Source organism: Anguilla rostrata, chromosome 12, assembly GCF_018555375.3.
Source record: "Anguilla rostrata isolate EN2019 chromosome 12, ASM1855537v3, whole genome shotgun sequence".
Taxonomy (NCBI): domain Eukaryota; kingdom Metazoa; phylum Chordata; class Actinopteri; order Anguilliformes; family Anguillidae; genus Anguilla; species Anguilla rostrata.
In genome coordinates, this window is record NC_057944.1 from 32,097,256 (window position 1) to 32,112,242 (window position 14,987).

General features: G+C 42.7%; 1 protein-coding gene across 3 annotated transcripts; it reads right to left on the bottom strand.

The window, feature by feature from the left end:
- Nucleotides 1–5,579: 5,579 nt before the first annotated feature.
- Nucleotides 5,580–14,868, bottom strand: LOC135236262 (pre-mRNA cleavage complex 2 protein Pcf11-like). 3 transcript variants are annotated; one of them, XM_064302528.1, is made up of 12 exons: nucleotides 13,334–14,868; nucleotides 12,577–12,759; nucleotides 11,887–12,350; nucleotides 11,237–11,611; nucleotides 10,622–11,069; nucleotides 10,020–10,098; nucleotides 9,609–9,710; nucleotides 9,262–9,367; nucleotides 8,325–8,508; nucleotides 6,890–6,982; nucleotides 6,642–6,677; nucleotides 5,580–6,506 (listed from the first exon to the last, which is right to left on the bottom strand). In XM_064302528.1, exons 2-12 carry the CDS (start codon nucleotides 12,670–12,672, stop codon nucleotides 6,498–6,500), a joined length of 1,992 nt encoding a protein of 663 aa, XP_064158598.1. In that variant the 5' UTR covers nucleotides 12,673–12,759; nucleotides 13,334–14,868; the 3' UTR covers nucleotides 5,580–6,497. The 3 variants fall into 3 exon arrangements, with proteins under 3 accessions (XP_064158598.1, XP_064158600.1, XP_064158599.1); XM_064302530.1 differs by lacking the exon at nucleotides 9,609–9,710; XM_064302529.1 differs by lacking the exon at nucleotides 6,890–6,982.
- Nucleotides 14,869–14,987: the final 119 nt, after the last annotated feature.

Sequence of the window (14,987 nt, forward strand, 5' to 3'; positions counted from 1 at the left end):
TATTCTCAAAGTCAAAATAAGCTCGCCACGTTCCACGGGGTCAAAAGCCCAGGCCCCTCGTAAGAGGCTAACATTCAGAGTCAGTTTTTACAAAGTTCACAAGTTTAACAAAAAAAACAAAAAAAAACAACAGAAATATTTGTCCTAAAGTGTAATAAATTCCATTTTTTAATATTTGTATAGCACTTTCTACAGAGACACGCTGATAAACATGCTTTACAGAAACAGGAAAAATTATGCAAGTCTGACTCTGAACTGCAAAAAATCCAACAGGTGAGGTTAAAAAAAAATAAAAAAAACTCCCCAATGGGAAGAAAGAAAAACACTCAAATGGCGGCGAGGAAAAACTCCCCAGAGAGATTGAGATCATACTTCAGAAGAGGCGGTTGATAAGAGACAGCCAGTCGCCGAAGGCCTGGCCCCTGCCCCCGATTGATCTATTTGGAGGCCAGAGGAAGGAAAGAGCTGGAAGCCATTCTGAGCCACCATCCCCCGCCGGCCCCCACAGGCACACAAGCCCAAGCCCTGCAGCCAAGGGCTTTTTATACAGATAACAATGGCATCTAAAAACTCATCCCCCCTCCGTCCCGCCATGGCCAGACCACTACTTCCCCGCATAGCAGTGTTACTGTTTTTACCAGCACCCGACTTCCCCTCTTCTCTCTGAGCATGTGCAGTACGGTACCTATTCAAGTGCTCCTGACCTCTTCTCTCTGAGCATGTGCAGTACTGTACCTATTCAACCACTCCTGACATGTCCTTTCTGAGCATGTGCAGTACTGTGCCTATTCAGCCGCTCCTGACCTGTCCTCTCTGAGCACGTGCAGTACTGTACCTATCCAACCACTCCTGACATGTCCTTTCTGAGCATGTGCAGTACTGTACCTATTCAACCGCTCCTGTCTTGTCCTCTCTGAGCATGTGAGAAATACTAGCATCACAAAGCCACAGACAGCCGAGTGACACCTTTCCTACCACCAAAGATAAAAGTGTAAGAATACACCATTAGATACCTAGTAGTAGTACTGATAATAATAATAATGATAATAATAGTAGTGGTAGTAGTACAACAACAGCAGCATCAGTAATTGTGTGGAAAGGAAGTACTGAAGTGCTGCAGTTTGATATGAATGCAAATGGAGATCATGGGGGGGGGGGCTCGGCGGCGATCCAAAACGGGAACAGTAACGGTTAAACTGAATGACTCACCGACACACTTCAGACCATTTCCCCTTTCAGTCGCTAACGCAGACGCCGTTCTTTATATAGCCCCAAGCGTGCCCCAGAGCGCAGCTCAGTTAGCGCTATCTCAGGGCAGCAAACAGCTCTGAAAAGGACCAAATCTGCAGGAAGCACACTCATCTCAGCCAATGTTGAGGGGGAAACCGAGACTTTGCTTGTTGCCCCTTCTTGAGTTCTGCCAGCTTTCAGAGCAGCGTCTGTTGTTTGCTTTTTCCCCTAGTTTCCGTGTCTCACCTGGCCATAGGTAAGACAGCGTGGTTCCGCTGTCAGGGTGACAACACAAGCCCTGAACAAACACACAATCACCAGTGGCAGTGGCAAAAATGCAGTACGATGCATTCTGTTACATAAATATACCTCTAACAGCCTGTTATCAATTCCCCAATGGAGTCTCAGACAGACACAGCTTGCGCGGCTTCAAGGCTGAGGGTTTCTCTGACTAGAACGTGAGTGTTGCCCTCTACCTGCACACCGTTCCTGGCCCGGAGAGATGGAAGAGAACCTGGGACACACTATCAGAAGTGGAGCACTGAGTAAAGAGGTAAGGGCTGATATTAGGGGGTTAGGTGGTGGTGGGGGAGCGGGAGGTGCGGGGGAGGGGGCGGGAGGTGCGGGGGGGGGTCGCCACTAGGTTCTGACCTGTTGTCAGACAGGAGAGCAGCAAGTCACATGATACCAGAATGCCTCTACATTTATTTAATTTAAATCATTTATTTAAAAAAAAGAAGACCGAGCAAGATGGACGTGGAAAAATTAGCATCTGTGCCCATCTGTTATGGACATCGCCCAGTGACCCTTCCGCGCCACGTAAATCTTGTGCAGTTCGCAGAAACGCCGGAGACGGTGAGACACTCCTGCTTTTTACAAGGTGGGGGGGCAGGGAGGCGGACATCCTTTGCAGTGTGTCAACACTCAAAAGCTCGTCTGCGAGGGATCGAAAGTTCCTGTTCGGAGAGCGGGACCGGCGCTGCTCGCACGCAACGTCAACTGCAGGAGCCTTAAATTTACCCTCCTGAAGTGCGCGCTGGGCCTCTTACACAGCCGGTCAGTACCACCGCAGCGCTGAGCAGCAGGGAGACGCACGGGGGGAGCTGAATCAGAGCAGTTACCGGCCGGGAGTCCAGCCACCTGGCCCTTCCGACTCGTGTTTGTTCCTACTGTGATTTAAACAGGAGGAGCCCCGAGACATTCAGCTTGGCGAAAAGTTCCAAGAAACCTGCTCTTCAAAGGTCTAGGGGGAAAAAACCCGTTAATCCTCTGATTACACAAGCTAAACCATAAATCGTGGCCTCTCATCATTAGGTCAGCGTTTCATATTCACTATGTTTTTCATGTGTTCATGACAACCGTCACACATTTGCTGAGATCATTTCCTTTTCAAGCCAACTGAATTATGTACCTTTTTTTTTTTTTTTTTACGTAGTGAGACAATTCCGGCTTAAATTTCTTAACATACACATCCCTACTGGTTCACAGCTATATAAGACCACTGCAAAATGTTTACACCAAGAACACCAAGCCTGCAGCTGCAGCTCATTGCTTCATCAGGACTGTCAGATCATATAAATGAATAAATGATTGTGTTAATGAACAAATATGCGATTGGAATGCTCTTGACTGAACATTCTAATGCTGATGTAGGCTACCGATCACCACTGGAAGGCAGTGGAGTTCTCGAACACTTATAATTCTGAAAAAATGAAAACATTTGGAAAGAAAACTAAAAAATCTACTCTAGAAAAGGGCTAAATAATCATTTTTAAATCCCTTGTTGTATGTCCCATGCTCACAAATTTGCCCTGCTCATCAGGGGTAAGAATGGAAAACTCAAATGCATATCTCAGAATGTGTTTGGGGTGTAGGGAGAAGGGAGGCACTTCCAGGAGCCAATGGAGGGGGGATGGCGTCGCTGATTCTCCCCCCGAGCGATTCTCCATCCTTCGGCTTGCAGTGGACTTTGCACAAGGAGCACAGCATAATTAATTACACTATACTAACACAATTAGAACTACACTACAAGCTCATGCAATTACAATCAATGACACAACAGCACAAATGAGCAACCAGACGACAAGAAGATTAACAGTTGCAGAGTGTGTCCTTAATGATAAATTAAATTAATTAAACATAGTTTCCAGAACATGTACCTGGCTTGCTTTGTGTTTCTGTCGCATGTAGGCCTTCTAATCAATGCCAGAACTCAAGATTCTCAGCTTGGAGACATTCATCATCAACCCTGATGGACAGCAGTACTGTCTGTGCTGTTGTGTTCCAAAGCGGTTTTTTCTCTCTCTCTCTCTCTCTCCCTCTCTTAAATCTGTAGTTCTCACAAAAGAATACAGTTTTGCCAACAGAGGAAAAATAAAAAGGCCGCGTATGAGGCCTGCGGGGATTCAAAGCATCTTTATGAGAGGGCCGTGGCGACATCGCCGGGTTTCCGCTCCGGCCGAAAACAAACGCGGGGGGAACGCAGCAGACAATTCTGGCCGTCTCGCGTCCGCGCACTATAATTATCGTCGTGCTTGTTATGGCTCGTGCTATTGTTAATACGTAGGCTGCATCCTGTGTACACCATCGAAGTGGGGAGCATAGCGGGGGTTATCCTGCTGTTCCCGGAATGAAGAGGATTCCCGTATTTACTTTTTTTCTTTCCACTGGTTTGCAGTTGGCTGCAACAGCACATTTTTGTATCAGCCCCCGACAACTTTATCACGTTTGTATAATCGCATGGAGAAGTCCGATGGTTTACATTGCTTGGCACCAACTTTCAACGTGTCAGAACACGTGAACCGCTCTTGTTCAACACAATACACAAGTATTACACAACCAGAGAATGAAATCTGGCAGCAAAATATATCTTCATGCTCTTCTAATTCAATTTAAGAATGAACAGCATAGTAATACCATTAGCAAAATCTACTTTGCTTATGACCGTTTGGTTTCAAAAAGACATACGGCATGACAACGCACTTCACTGGATAATCTAAACACTTTAATGTAACATCTGAGAGCTCTATTCTTCCTGGGATTAATAGATTGACAAATCAACAATGCCCACTGTTGGTTACTAAAATGACCCTGCCATCTAGTGGTTTAAAAAGTAACAGCATTTTAAAAAGCAGTCCACTCGGCAGTTGTCAAATCACAGAATCATCATGTGCGCTGAGCGGTATTCTTTATCCAGAGCACATTGCGCATTGCACATTGCGATAAACAATAACGTTATTTGCCAATGGTAACACGGTAACTGAAATTTGTTTTTCCGCATATCTCTCCCAGTTACGCGCGCGCGCGCACACACACACACCCCCATGCCCCCTGCAGGTTGGGTTTATTGTGCATTGATATAACTGGATATTTACTGATATTCAGATTGAGTGCCATGGTTATAGGCAGAACAGCAACGCCACACCTGAAAGACAGGCCTGCAACCACTGGCCAGTGGGTTATAGGCTCACCTCCTTTGACATGACACCACACCATGACTTTTAAACAGGGTTGGTGTGAATTCGTGATTAAAACAACGAATATAATCCAAAGCTACTTAGAAACTTGTTTATCTTCAGAATGCACAAGTGGAATTTCACCAAGAAGCCATAGTAGGCTCATTTTATAATCAATAAATGTATGTGGTTAGCTGATCAAACCTACAATTTGTATTGTAAACAAGTCAAAATGCTACTACAGAGCAAACCTATATTTACACGGTAGCCTAACCGACAAAATTACTACCCAAAAAGGATTTCCAGAAACAAGATGGCTAGTATAGAGGGACAGGGAAGCACGGTACATGTTGGTTATACACTTACGTGTCTTCCATAATTCTTATCTGTCGTCGTTCATTGACCTCTACTGGTACTTTTAGCATCAGTCATGCGCACGAGTAAGTTCCACCGTAATTGTCAGGTGTGCGATCAGGGATGCCAGGGGCGTGTTTACCTGAACCTGTCGCCCGATTGGAAAGCAGAACTAATTTGACCTGCCTCAGTTCATTACGGCTCGTGTATAATTGCGTAAAAACAGAATACCGTTTGTATCTAAAAAAGTAATGCCGGTGACGCTCATTTTCAGGGTTTTGAAAAAGTTTATTTTCAAGCAGATATGTGGATTCGACTGCCTATTGCTGTCTGTCTTTTATCTCATTCGCGTTTCTTATTAATCTAGACATGCGCTAAAACTTTATTTTAAAATTATTTTGGATCACTTTTTGCGTTTTCCTGTACCCCTAGTACACCGACTTTAGGTGTATTCCCTGGAGTCAAGGGTGTTCAACTTGTATACTCAATACTTGGCAAGTGCGCTGATTCAGATGCTGCCAAGCTATCCGCGCTCCCGGAATTCTTGGTCCAACTATCCCCACGTTTTGCCTTCACAAGTGGATATTCTGTTCACACGAACCGTTTAACAAACGGTTACTTGTTTTTAAATATACAACGCAGAGGACCCATCGTCTTCCTGCAGTCCCATGTGGTTCCTAAGTTTGCTCAGGTTGTGTCAACGGGCACCAGTACATTTTCTGCATTTTTACATTTTGTGTCAGTGTAGTATTTCTCTGTACAATTGCCGTGTCACCACTTGTTTATGATTTGAATGTAGGTCTATAAAGTTGTGTTAGTGTAATTGATTTATGATTATTTGTCCTGTATTTGTCTTCACGTTCTGTACATATCCCTCATATACTGGAAGACCCTCTGTCTTCGGGCATGTTGTGGATCACTTAAATTAAACTACTACGAATGAGCATATTTAAAACTAAACTCGCCACACAAATACCTTACACAAGAGGAAACTAAGTAACACAATTTTGACTTCACTAAAACCAAATAAACAACTACACTTGCATGTGTGCATGTTCTGTTTTTATTTTAAGCAAATGTATTTATAACTTAGGCCTACCAGATGGTTTTGTTACAATTGCTCAAATTCTGTCTTCATCCTGTCCTACATTCTAAATGCTAAGCTATCTTAACCATAAACAATACAATGCCATATACAATACTGAACCTACAAATAATGATAATACTAATACTATAATCTAACCTACTACATATACACTGTGCCATTCAAGAACTATTTGATAAGTTTTGCAATGATATAAATGTAAATTAATAATTAATATTGAATTTAATTTAATAAGTTCATCCATTTTTTTATTATTTGTTTTTCTTCTGGAGGTGAAGCATAAGGTTTATTTTTCAATTTTCTGTCTTTTTTCCACCTCAGCTTTACTGGGTGAGAAGAAGGCAGTCCACAGATCAGAATGTCTTTAAAAAAGAAAAAGAGAAATGTGTGGGAACCTTTAAGGTTGCAACATAATATCAATAAACACTGTTGGATCATAAACAGAACAGCAGCAAAATTATCCATGAATATGCAATCTCTGCTAAATCTGTACGTACATTTTGGTAGTCTTCATAACAGGATGGATGGTATGTCTGTAAATGGATGACAAAAATTGCACAAAGATCAGGCTGTGATTATCTCTGAATTGTTGTTTCTTAGTTCGATACATAATCAGTGAAACCCCTAAAAGGCATACTGTTTTGTAAGTAATAGGTTATTAATAATAATAATAATAATAATAATAATAACAAGTTACTTTGTAAGGGTGTTGACATATTATTACTGTACTATAATCTTAACGTACTTTTCCATCTGAACGAATGGCATTTTTGAGACACCATTGCTCTCTGTCATCTTCCCAGGTCAGGTCAAACAGCTCCCTGCACATTTCACAGGACTATAGAGAAATAAAAGAAAGGGAAACTTAGGCTTGTCTTCCCCTCCCATGCACCTTTTAATGAAGCGGCATTATTATGGGCTCACAAACACCTCTGCGAGGACGTGTTCATTTTGTTTCAGCAGTACAAACACAATGCCTCCCCCCAACTGAAATCGGACTTCTTTTATCAAACGGAGCCCAGTTAATTGCGTTATCATTCAGCATTAAAATAAGTGTGGGGCTTTAAAAAAAAAAAAACAGAACGGATCTCGTAGCTACTGCTTCACGTGCACCTGCCTCATTGACCACATCTACGGCTGCTCTGACACTGCGCAGGTCTCTCTGTCCCTCCTCCCGAGTTCCCTGCGTCTTTCCCTTTCGGGCCTGCTCAAAGAACCCGCTCTTTTTTGCCTTCTCTTCAAGACTGGCCGAGTCATCGTGCTCAATCCAGTCCTGGGGATTAGATGTTTTGAGCTGAACTCCCACTTTGACACCCAAAACGTGGGAACTGTAACATCAGAGCGCACTTGGATTTCGGCTGGGAATTTGTACAGTAGATTTTAGCAGGAGCTATTATCCAGAGTGACTGGTGCAAGTGTGTAAGTATATGTTTTAGCAGCTGTCTTGGAAATGGAATTGTTTGTACTTTAAATTGTGTTTAAAACAAGTGCCACGATGTGGTACAAGTGTGAGGTGTAAAGGTGTGTTTAATAAAGGTGATGTGGTGTGGTACAGGTATGGGGTGTAATTCAAGGTGTGTTTAATACAGGTGATGTGGTGTGGTAAAGGCGTGGTTAATACAGGTGATGTGGTGTGGTAAAGGCGTGATTAATACAGGTGATGTGGTGTGGTAAAGGCGTGGTTAATACAGGTGATGTGGTGTGGTAAAGGCATGGTTAATACAGGTGATGTGGTGTGGTAAAGGCATGGTTAATACAGGTGATGTGGTGTGGTACAGGTGTAGGATGTAAAGGTATGTTTAATACAGGTGATGTGCAGGTATGGGGTGTAATTTAAGGTGTGGTTAATACAGGTGATGTGGTGTGGTACAGGTATGGGGTGTAATTTAAGGTGTGGTTAATACAGGTGATGTGGTGTGGTACAGGTATGGGGTGTAATTTAAGGTGTGGTTAGTACAGGTGATGTGGTGTGGTAAAGGCGTGGTTAGTACAGGTGATGTGGTGTGGTGCAGGTATAGGGTGTAATTTAAGGTGTGGTTGATACAAGTGATGTGGTGTGGTAGAGGTGTGGTTAGTACAGGTGATGTGGTGTGGTAAAGGTGTGGTTAGTACAGGTGATGTGGAGTGGTAAAGGTGTGGTTAGTACAGGTGATGTGGTGTGGTACAGGTGTGAGCCTTACCTGCGCACGGCAGTACCACGCCCTGTGTGCGGCCCTCGCCTGGCTGTTCTTCTTGGCGCTGTTCTGCTGGTAGTGCCAGTCCAGGTGGTCTCTGTACTTCCGCGTGTGCGTGGATCTAAAGCGCTCGCCGCAGGAAGAGCACTGCCGTCCGGCGTAGAGCTCAGAGACCACGCCGCCATACCTCCTGCCAGTCAAAACACCGCTTACATCCAGCCAACCGACAGCGCCTGTATCCATGACAACTGGGGGACTTCCCTGAGATGCCTTGGGGCTCAATTCACCCTCCATGCAGTAAATTTAACCAACAAAACAAATTTTCACACTTACAGAAGCAGATATTACATTACATTACATTTTATTTTATCCAAAGTGCCTGTAAAACAATAAGTGGTTATGAACAGTGCAATGTGGGACTGTCATGAAAATGTGACAGAAATTCTCAGTTTTCCTATAGATCTTCCAGAATTGGTAGTTTTGTCCCACTTTGTAATTCACGGTGTAAATTATTCACTAATGAGCACAGAACAGCTTTAATGGGCCCAATCCGGCTGCTCTCCTCTGTAATCAGTTCCCTGCAAACATCTGTCTGACTGCTCTGCCCAGTGGCATGTCTCTTCACAAAATGGTGCCTGATTAACTTAAATGTTGTCTAAGAAATGAAGCCATTCACGCCATTTGTATGAAAAACCACTCATTTTATTTTGACTGCGAGGAACATTTAGAGATAAATTATTAAAGTAGGAATGAGAAGTAGAAGAAAAAAATTAAAGGTCTTGACTATGCTAACGGGCAAAATGATCATACATTCACAGCATTTCACATAGGACCTAATTTAAACTAATAAGAACACGTGATCTTCAGTTCTCATAACACCCAACCTGGAAGCCTTTGAAAGCATTCTTAATTGATGTTGGGCTGAGCTGAAGGATGACCTTACCGTTTCATGCGTTCTTTGACGAACCCAGTGAGATCTGGGACCCTTTGAACGTTGTCCTCCTCCTGCTTTTCTGAAACTCGCTCTGTTTTAGCGGTTTGAGTTTGTGCTGCAATCCAGAAGAAAAAGAATTCTCAATCAAACTGCAGCAATGTGCTGCCAGAAACTCTAAGAATGCATGCTTCAAACTTTAGTCAACTGTTAGAATTTGATAAAGACACACGTCATGGCATTATACATCCACAAATACATTTTCCTTTTGAAAAAGGTTCATATTATTGGAGTCTCAGAGGGTAGCAAAGTAAACTGAAACACCATTATGCATGAAAGCTCAGGTCATTAACATGTACCTGTGATAGTTGGCTTAATTAATCCTGAGGAAATGAGCCTTGTTAGCAAGCTGTTCACATTCATGTGGCCAGAATGACTTGCACGCGATTCAAACTGTGACCCTAATTAAGACACATACAGTGAAAATATCAGTACTGTCGCTAGACTGTGAGAACAGAACTGTAAGGTCCTTAATAATATGAAAAAATAACTACAATAAGCACTCATTACCACAGGGAGTCACATTTACACATTTAATACAACCACAACACAGATCCCATTTAAACAGTAGGAGTAATACTGTCATAACAAAACATCCAAAGACAGGCTTATTGACATTTTAATATGGAATTAAGACATAAATCTTAATAACAACGGCAAGTCATCTATCTCTGACATTATAAACACATTTCCACAAGGTTCTTCCTGACCTGGTTGGTTTAGCAGTGCACAGTTCTGGGCTGAAGCAATGCAGGACTGCGTAATTCCAAAGCCAGACCTGGCATTCATCTAATGGAGGAAAATAATTTCATTGAAAATAAAATCAGTCTTGATATGCAAACCGCGTCAGCCATCTTTGATCAGCATTACAGAAGGAAATACTTCAGCACTGGCGTCATTCGCTGATTGCATATTCCCTCACAGCCGGTGTTGATGTGCTTAATCTACTGTGTATTCAGCGGATTTTCCAGAAGCACATTTTACAAAAACAATGTAATGAGAAGTTATGTATTGAAGAAGTACTTCATCAAAAACTAAACGAGGATGTGCTTTTCATCTGACAAACACGTGGTAATTGAAATGCTCTGAACCATAAAATCACTAAGCCGTCTATGAAAAGCTAATGACTCAGCAAGAACATTCCCTCATCTAACCCTCTTTCAGCAAAATGATGAAGTAGTCTTGCTCTCCTAAAATGAACTGGGCTCAAAACTAGAAATAAATAAATAAATAAATAATATCCACCATCCACCATTTTGAGACTTTGGTGAGTCCCCTTGTTCGGTTAAAAAATTCAACCCATGATACTTACGCCTTGATGAACGCTGCCTGCTGGAACCGGCGTATTTGTGTGTCCAGTAGAGGGCGCCAGAGCGCCAGGATGGTAAAAGCGCGTCAGAGGTGTCCGTTGAGAATTGAAGACTTTTGGGGTGCCAGCTGGCATCAGCCTGTTGAAATCAGCCATTCCAAACGCACTCTGCTGCGTTTGGAATGGCTGCGGTGCGTCTCCGAGCGTGTTCGCAGGCATCCGCGCCCTGTGAGGCGGCTGGGCGGTGTACGACACGTGGTGTCCGCCATCGGGGGTGACGCGGTCCCGTCTCCTGGGGGAGATGAACAGGGCCGGGTGCTGCCTCGGGTGGTTCTGAAGGTCCGCCGGGCCTGGCTGCCTGGGAGGGCAGTGCTGGCAGGGCGGGCCGGAAAGTCCCGTCAAACGTGGATCCAGTGCCACCTGGGACAGGCTCTCCCTGGAATGCTTCAGGCTTTGGAGGAAAAGACACAGGAAAAGAAAATGAGAGGATGCAACCATTTTATATGACAAAAAGGCCGTTTTAAATTCAGCACGCCGCAAATTGTAGATTCAGTTCCGTCAAAAATAAATGCATTTCAACTTACAAGATGACACCCAGTTGACCAATAACATCCTTACCTTCTCAGCTCCTCCCGTTCACTTCTGTATGTCCTGCTGGTAAACTCACTGGCCCCGCCTCCCAGCGACCTTCTAACTCCCTGAGTATTGCTTGCTTTCTTTGAGGGAGAAGTTGTTTTATCTGCAGCGTTTGCAAGCTGCGAGAAATCTTTTGCTTGTGTTCCATCCCCCGAGTTTGCAGGAGACCAAAGAATGGATTCCGGGCTCCTATCTGGCGAACGGTGGTCCTTCCGCTTCGAGAGGGGAAGCAATGGTACAGCGGACCCAGAGAAGATCCTTTTCTTCTTGTTAATGGCAGTTGGTTCGCATTCAAATCGCGTTGAGCATTGTGCGTCTGAGTTAACATTACTCAAGTCCTCTTCAAACGGTTTAAACCTTTAAGGGGGGGGGGGGGGATGAAGACAAAATGATTGACAATCAGCATCATCACTATCAATTATCATTAGTAATGACAATTACTCAACTAACATCACAAATAGTAGAAGACTGTGACTTCAAATGAGTGTTTTTAAGCACTCTAAACCTTATCCCAATTGTCTGAATTAAAAAACTCATTTTAGGATGAAAACAAAACCCTGCAGGCTTCGAAGCTCTCTGGCACCAGTCCCCTGACTTGCACATAAAAAATACGCCAGCTGACAAATACTTACTGTTTGTCTTTGGCGCCCTCTAGCGGTATGAATCTTGCAGTACTCGTCGAGTCAGTTTTTTCCTCTTTAACATTTTTTGGCAGTGGGAACTGTCTGCCAGGGACTCGTTTTCCTTTCTCGCGCCTTGCAGAAGAAGAAAAGGTGACTCCTGACGTGCTCTCTGAAGAGCGGCTGTCTTTTCCCTTTGAGAGGAGCAGCGATGGCGGCGAAGATCCAGGGCATGACCTCTTCTTTTTGTTAACCGGGCCTGGTGCAAATCCAGCGCCCTCTCTCTGAAGTTCGCCTGCCCGGCTGGTGGCCCTGAGCTCAGAAACGATGGCTGTGTCGCCCTCTGCACTATCAGCACAGCGCATCCTTGGGTTCGGTTCTGTCTCCTCATCCTCTTTCACTGGAGTCGTACGGTGCTGCTGTTGTCGTCTCACCTCTGTCGTGTTCACTCCTGTCAATCCCAGCTGATTGGCAGCCTTACGAAAACGATTGGAAAAGTCAGCTGCGCACAAACGCCTATATACACAGCTGACCAAAAAATGAGAAGCTGGGGAAACAAAGGCTTCCTATGCACAATAAACGGCGTGTTTTGTAGGACAGTATGCCACTAATATAGATGGGGGAAAACTTGAAGAACAGTGAGAACAAATTATAAATCAAATGAATCAATAAAAATCCCTCCTGCTCTGCGCACACACTTACTGGTTGTCGAAGGCTTGAGGTGAAGGATAAGCTGGACTCCACAGTTGGTGGCACGGATTTGATAGCCCAGTTAGGATCAATACACCTCACGCGCATATCCAACGCGTATAGCGTCTCCAACGAGAACACGTCATCCCAGGTGTCGCGCAGTCTACGCAGCGTTTTTCTAGTGTCACAATCCACCTATAAAAAATATTATAACTTATTACAAGATTTATTTCCCGGACACAATTGTCATTTTAGAATAATGTTTTAATCCGAAAATAATAGTTGATTGTGCAGGTAGCCTAAATATTTTATCCTTGATTCTCGAGTTCCATCTGACTCGAGATTTGGCAGACTGAGTCCCGGCGGCAGAAGATTTTCTAAAACCCTTTACTTCACATTGAACACAATTTTTGAACCGTCATTAAGAGCTCTCCAATACGTATATACACACACAAGCAGAAACACGCACTCACGCACAGGGAATATCGATATCGTCTAACCCTTTAAGATGTTAGATAATAAATATGTGACAGAATGTTAACAACATTCCAATGCTGACGTAACAATCACTACTGGTAATTCAAGTAATGGAGTGGTGGGACAGAATTTTGAAAAAAAATCAAAGGGTTAAATTGAGTACATCAAAAATGTCTTACGGACCACGCACATGTAGCCCAATTAAACGAATAATATTTGTGTTAATAGAGATTAGCCTACAGCTGGTTCTAAACAGAAACATATTCACACAGAAACTTGGGTAAATGTATACCTTTTCAAAGACCGAAACAAACAAGATTGTGATGTTTTTGCCAAACTCGGCAAGGTAGTGCCCTTTAAGATTCTTCACGATGGAATCCACCAAGTACAGAACTGGAAGCTTCTGAGTCGCAGGAGCCTGTTAATTATAGAGAAATCACGCTTAGAACAAAAGGGCGTGTCCTTAAATTAAATCATTAATCACACAGACACACAGATCAATTTCGACCAATTACTATACCCAAGAACTGATCTGAAATATTGTTTCAACCAGCAATACCTTCCAACACGATTAATCTCTGAGGCTTGCTGCAACATTTGCTGTTTATTTTCAGCCGGAAGTACAGTATTTCGTGAATAGTACAGTAGGCTACTACAGTAGACTATGAAGTGTACAGAACTGCTTTAGTACAATGGTAATATAATTTATACAGATACAATATATATTATTTATTAACAATGTCAATTTTCAATAAATAAATATTAACAAAGATAGCGGCCAGAGAAGTGGCTAAATAAATAAATAAATAAATAAATAAATAAATACCTTTACGATATGTGCTTCCACAATAACCACGATGTCCTTGGCGAAGTACAAGTCCTCTTTTGCCAGCTTGGTCAGCATGTTAATGTAATGTTTACTGTTGAAAGTTAAGTCCTCCAAAGCGGACAGGTAGTCTTTGCAGACCGCTTCTCTCACCGCGTCGTGAAACATACTCAAAATATCTTTGATTACATAGATTTAATTGGTACACACGTCAATTAAAAGTTTTGTAAATCCACAGGTTTGTAGTGTTCACTGAAGTCCGTCAAAAATAGTAATAACAGCGAACGGGTTTAACAAGAGCTTAAATACTATAGCCTGAACACTTCTGTTTCGCATATAGTTTATACAGACGCAACAAGGACAAACGGTTCTAGAACACACTATGCAATTCAGATCCACTGTTTTGAGTTCAAGCGCCATTCGACCGGAGAACGTTCGTTATTTTATTTTTTTACAATTTACAATTAAGAATATTGGGAACAGTGTTTTGTTGATTTGATTACCAACTTCAGTTACAGACTAGAAAGGCGGTTCATAATTCTATAATCGTATTTGTCAACACAAGCGTCTTAAAACATCTGATTGCGCTGTAATTATTACCAGTAATAAAGGATGATAATTTTTGTGCTGAACTCAAACACGTTCCCGTTAACTTTACAGTGGCGAGGTGGCATTTATATATGGCAAGTCATATAAATGGCAAAGGTTTCAGAAACGGATACAGAACTGGACGTTCAAAAATTTCCACAGAATATATCACGAGGATTCTGGGGATTAATTCCTTCTTACAATTATAAAAATGAGTAGTTGTGTATTATGTAAAACTTTGATCCTAACCACGTAGGATTTTGGGTGATTAAAATTTTTTATTTATTTGTATTTAACCTTTATTTACCCAGGCTAGTCTCATTTAGATTAGAAATCTCTTTTTCAAGAGAGACCTGGCCAAGAAAGCAGCAGTCGATTACAGACACAAACTGATTAGTCTAATACAGCATTATGGATCAATATGTGCTTGTACTTCACCTGACGAAGACCAACCTGGTCATTTTTTAATTGTTGGCATATTTTCATGCAAGTGTTTTTGTGAAAAGTAAGCCACATATAGCAGAATAGATCA